The 5,550-nt window shown below is 35.1% G+C and overlaps 1 protein-coding gene across 3 annotated transcripts; it reads left to right on the top strand.

Moving 5' to 3' along the window:
• The first annotated feature begins 240 nt into the window (after positions 1-240).
• LOC104101550 (G-type lectin S-receptor-like serine/threonine-protein kinase At4g27290) lies at positions 241-4,280 on the top strand. Of its 3 annotated transcripts, none has more exons than XM_009609023.4 (7): positions 241-526; positions 778-2,124; positions 2,353-2,585; positions 2,699-2,909; positions 3,067-3,304; positions 3,394-3,553; positions 3,766-4,280. In XM_009609023.4, the coding sequence occupies exons 2-7, from the start codon at positions 831-833 to the stop codon at positions 4,060-4,062; spliced, it is 2,433 nt and encodes an 810-aa protein (XP_009607318.1). In that variant the 5' UTR covers positions 241-526; positions 778-830; the 3' UTR covers positions 4,063-4,280. The 3 variants fall into 3 exon arrangements, with proteins under 3 accessions (XP_009607318.1, XP_009607317.1, XP_009607319.1); XM_009609022.4 differs by having other exon boundaries at positions 750-2,124; XM_009609024.4 differs by having other exon boundaries at positions 244-526; positions 750-2,124; positions 3,394-3,544.
• Positions 4,281-5,550: the final 1,270 nt, after the last annotated feature.

Here is a 5,550-nt window from a genome sequence, read left to right as displayed (position 1 = left end):
CATCGGCACCCAAAAATTTCGGCAAAAACTCCATGTATACTTGTAAATATCTTTAAAAAATAGTTAGTCTTCTCGGATGGACTCAATAAGTTATTACTGTTACTTTAGCAAAGACTGTCCACTAAGACCTTCGTCCACAATTTTTTCGTATGCTGCCTTGACTTTGTAGCAGGTGTTTTTAGAATAAATGCAAACAAAGGAAAAAGATGTCAAAGACTAAACCTCCATTTTGAAAATGAAGTCAGCAACAGTAAGAGCCTAAAATAAATCCAAATGTTGTGAATATCGAAAGCTCCACATTTGAAAAGGTCAGACAACAAAACTCAATCTACTTCTCATAGATTAAGGGGAAAAAATAGTCGATTTCCCCAGCATTCCACTGCAGTGACAATCGTAATACCATATTCCAAATTTATACTAAATAATATCCACATTTATAGCATGAAGAAGATTAAATAGTACTAGTACATTCCAGCACTTTGCGCTACGTAGCACCTACAACAGAGACGTTCTAGTTAGCTAGCAGGTAAATTGTTTTATGTGTTTTAATTAAGGCCTTGAGCACTAAATATATGTTTATTGAACTCCAAATTCCGTAAGGGTTGGGATTTATTTTTTTTTAATTTTTTTTTTGTTGTGTGTGTGTGTGTGTGTGTGTGTGTGTGTGTGTATTTATGATACCAGTACTTGGTAGGTAGCATGTGATAAAGCAGTTCTTTAACGTCTTACACGGATCTTGATTTTGGCAGATATTATCACTTGTTATTATGTTGACAGAATTGATCTGGACTATTGGATGAAAGTCTCCAAATAGAAGCAGCAGAGGGCAAATGGAAAGTTTTCTGCTTGTGTTTCAATTCTTGTTGCAGATATTATTATGCGGTTTTCTCTGTTCAATATCTAGTGTAAAAGATACTATTACTGCAACCGACTTTCTAATAGATGGTAAGACTATCACTTCATCTGATGGAAGCTTTGAAATGGGATTCTTTTCCCCAGGTAGTTTCATGAATAATTGGTATGTTGGAATATGGTACAAGCATGATGTACCTGACAAGTCTGTTGTATGGGTTGCCAATAGAGCAATTCCACTCAACAACACATCAGGTGTTGTGTTGAAAATCATCGATCCAGGACGACTTGCTCTTGTCACTGCTGATAATAGGATCACGTGGTCTACTAATAAGTCGAGGCCTTTGGCTGTGAAGAATCCAATTGCACAGTTGTTGAATTCGGGGAATCTTATCGTGAGAGATGCAAATGATACTGAACCTGAGAACTTCCTGTGGCAGAGTTTTGATTATCCTACAGATACGCTCTTACCAGGCATGAAGCTAGGTAAGAACTTTGTGACTAGACAAGAATTTTACCTCTCCTCGTGGAAGAATGAATACGATCCAGCACCAGGGGACTATACATTTCATTGTGATCCCACTGGATATCCTCAGGATGTCATGAGGAAAGGTAAAGTTAAGGTGTTCAGTAGCGGACCATGGAATGGTCTCCGCTGGAGTGGTGTACCAGGACTGACAAAAAACCCAGTTTATACATTTACTTTGGATTTTGATGAAAAGAAAGCATTTTACAGCTACGCGCTCCTGGATAGTTCTGTTATATCCAAATTAACCTTGAACAGTAAAGGTATGCTTCAGCGTTGGACGTGGGATGAGAAGAGACAGGAATGGCACGTTTACCTGGCTTCACCAGCAGATACCTGTGACAATTACGGAACATGTGGTGCATATGGTAGTTGCAACATCATACTTTCTCCCGTGTGTAGTTGCTTAGACAAGTTTGTGCCTAAAAATTCAAGAAATTGGGCAGAGACAAGCTGGTCTGGCGGGTGTGTTAGAAGGACATCCCTTAATTGCCAGAATGGAGATGGATTTCTCAGGTACTCTGGTATAAAACTTCCAGATACACAGTATTCTTGGTTTGATGTGAGTATGACACTCCAAGAGTGTAAACAAGCTTGCTTAAAGAACTGCTCTTGTGTGGCTTACTCAAATCTTGATATACGCAATGGTGGAAGTGGCTGTTTGCTTTGGTATGGTGATTTAATTGACATTCGAGAATTACCTGGAGGACAGGACATTTACATAAGGATGGCTGCGTCAGAGTTAGGTAAACTTTGTGTGACAAATTCTATACTATTTTGATCAATAAGGAGTATTAGCTGAATCAACTAATTAACTAAACTTCCTAATAGTCAGCTTTAGTTGTTTTTCGGTTAGCTATTTGTTAGAAATTCACATAGTATGTCCAGTAGGGAGCTTTGGTTACTATTGAGGAACCTGAAGTTTCCATGTACATTTAGTTTATTTACTCTCCATGTTCTTTTTCCTTTTTCAGGCTCGAAGAAGAAAACAAAACTACTTGTGTTGAGTCTGTCGTTAGTTATTGGAGTGGCTGTGGTTGGCTTGACTATAGGTTTGTATACTTGGACAAAGAAGAACAAGAGGAAGCTGAATTTGAAAGATGACCTAGACCTTCCACTGTTTACCCTATCAACTATAACTAAAGCAACCTCTAATTTCTCAGCTGAGAACAAGCTTGGAGAAGGTGGATTTGGATCTGTTTACAAGGTAACATTGTAAGCTTATGAATCATTCTTTAAGCAAATAATATGTACTATAATTGAGAGTAAACAGATGACAGTTTTGAATTATTTAGCCATCTATATATTATGACATCATAGGGAATCCTGGAGGGAGGACAAGAAATAGCTATAAAGAGGCTCGCAAAGTCTTCCTCGCAAGGAGTTAATGAGTTCAAGAATGAAGTTATTTGCATTGCCAAACTTCAGCATCGAAATCTTGTGAATCTTATAGGTTGCTGCGTTGGAGGAGAAGAAAAAATGCTGGTCTATGAATACATGCCCAACAGAAGTCTAGATTTCTTCATATTTGGTCTGGTTACTCTCGCTTAACTCAAAGAACCTATATATTTTTTTCATTCAAAGAACCTATTATAGTACACATAATAAAGTTAATAGTTTGATCAAGTTTTTAGCTGCACTTTCTTACAATGTTATTCTTAGTGTTCTAACAGATGACCTTTTAACAGATGAAAAGAAGAGCACGATACTCGACTGGCCTAAGCGTTTCAACATCATCAATGGAATTGCTAGAGGACTTCTGTATCTCCATCAAGATTCTCGGCTAAGAATTATCCACAGAGACCTTAAAGCTAGTAACATTTTGCTAGATACTGACATGAATCCCAAGATATCGGATTTTGGCATAGCTAGAACTGTGATAGGGAATGAGACTAGTGCTAATACACACCATGTAGTTGGGACACAGTAAGAAATTTGATGCCACCACTTTTTAGCATTTATATTATTTATAATATCCTCTGTCTAACACTATTACTGTTTAATATGTGATGCAGTGGCTACATGTCCCCAGAGTATGTGGTCGATGGTGTTTTCTCAATTAAATCAGATGTATTTAGCTTTGGCGTGTTAGTGCTAGAGATAATCAGTGGCAAGAGGAACAGAGGATTTTCCCATGGAAGTCGCAATATCAACCTTCTCGGACATGTAAGACCTGTATGTTAATTAAAGACGATTTTAAGTTTTGTGCATTGAAAGGTGTAAAAAATATTGCAAATGATAATGTAACTAATATGTTATCACAAGGTTAAGCTTCACTGATAGTGCAAAAAATCTTAATTGTCAGTATATATAACTTGAATCTATTTAAGACGCATCAACTACTGATACATGTTCCTTGATTCTGTACTGCTTGTGTTATTTAACAGGCGTGGAGACTTTATAAAGAAGGTAGAACATTGGAGCTAATTGATGTGCATCTAACGGATTCGTGTTATTTTTCTGAATTGCTACGGTTAATTCATGTCGCTCTGTTATGTGTACAACAACGTCCAGAAAACAGACCAGACATGTCTACAGTTGTTGTGATGTTGGCTAATGACGCTGTTTTGCCTCAAGCTAAGGAACCTGGTTTTTTCACAGGAAGCAAATTTACTGATTCTGATTATTCTTCAACCAAATATACAACAAATGAAGTTACCTTCACACAGTTAGATCCCCGGTAAATTATGTATCTTACTACTAAGATTGTACATTTTATGAGTCGTTTCTAATTAGGAACGAACTTACCAGCACCTCGTGTATACGTCAGGTTTGTTAGATTAACTCTAGGATGAGCATTAGTTCCAACATTAGGTGAGTTGGACCCTTCTTCTCTTTCCTTGATTGTGAATCCTCGCTATGAATTTTAAAGTTTACTAATATTAGATGCTTGTTGTTTTAATTTGTTTAGGAATTTTATATGATGCTACTATATTACAAGAAGTGTAAAACAAATTGAACAAATATTGTCTCCTTCTTACCACCCTCCTAATTTTATACTTATTACAGACATAAAATGAGTGTATTTTCACCTAAAAGCAAGGGAAGTTAATGAAATAAAAAATCCAATAGAAAACTATATAAACATTGAGTTCACTAATAAAAGATAGATAATCACATATTGAAATTTACATGAATCACTCTAACAAAGGCATCTTTGTTAGAGGGAAATTACAATTAAAAAACTTCCTTAAACTTTAGAAGCCATCTTTCATGGTTGATTAACTTTCAACTTTTGACAGTAAGGATCCATACGCTGCTAATGGTTACAAAATCTGCACCAACAAAACCGGAAACTTAATTCCACTGAATCGAATGTGAAAGTAGTTTTCCATCCGACTGTTTTTCTGTAACTTTACTCTTGACTCAAATTATCTATATCTATACTATATTAAAAGCACGAAAGCTCTTAGCGAAATGTTGTCCGTCTTTTTTACCCCTTCAAAGTAGATTTATATCAGATAAAATTGTCATTTAATTAATTTTTTAATATTTAGAACTTTAAAATCAACTAAAATTTTATTTATCAAATCTTTCCTTATTTCATCTATGTAGGAAGTTCTAAAATTTAGGACTTTAGAGTCAAATAAGATTTTATTATAGGTAAATTCTTTCTTTATTTGTAGAGCCCAAGCAAATTAACACTTTAAAGTCAATACTAAGTTGCATACTTTTAGAGTCCGAATTAGGATGTAATATCAAAATTTAAGAGACCTACTATATTTACACATACTTTTAGAGTCCGAATTAGCATTTAATATCAAAATTTAAGAGACCTACTATATTGACAAACCTTTCTGATACTATTTAGGGAAAAGAGTCAAATATACTCCTCTACTTTAATATATTATTTACATCTACCCTCTGTTATACTATCGGGACATATCTACCCTAATCCTTAGCCATTTTTTTTTAAAAATACCCTTCACCTAACGAAAAGCTACCAAATTAATAAAATAATCATTTAAAAGAAATCATTAACCCATAACCCGTTAAACCCATCATTTAAAATTTAAAACCTAAATTTGTGAGACGTCTTAATACATTTTATTTATTTAGAGAGAGACGAGAATGATGGTGGAAGTAGAATTAGTAAGAACTTATATTTTTGGTAACTAGGTGTTCATAGTGGCATTAGAATGTCATGTTATCACATTCGATTATGTTTTTTG

The sequence above is a fragment of the Nicotiana tomentosiformis genome, chromosome 4 (genome assembly GCF_000390325.3).
Source record: "Nicotiana tomentosiformis chromosome 4, ASM39032v3, whole genome shotgun sequence".
Lineage (NCBI taxonomy): Eukaryota > Viridiplantae > Streptophyta > Magnoliopsida > Solanales > Solanaceae > Nicotiana > Nicotiana tomentosiformis.
Note: the sequence above shows the minus strand (reverse complement) of the source record. Positions and strands in the feature narration are given on the sequence as shown.

Bases quoted from the DNA above. Each gene is read 5' to 3' on its own strand.
- LOC104101550 (XM_009609023.4), top strand. From the start codon at position 831: ATGGAAAGTTTTCTGCTTGTGTTTCAATTCTTGTTGCAGATATTATTA. The intron at 2,586-2,698 runs GTAACATTGTAA...ATGACATCATAG, and splicing joins GATTTGGATCTGTTTACAAG to GGAATCCTGGAGGGAGGACA. The intron at 2,910-3,066 runs GTCTGGTTACTC...ACCTTTTAACAG, and splicing joins TCTAGATTTCTTCATATTTG to ATGAAAAGAAGAGCACGATA.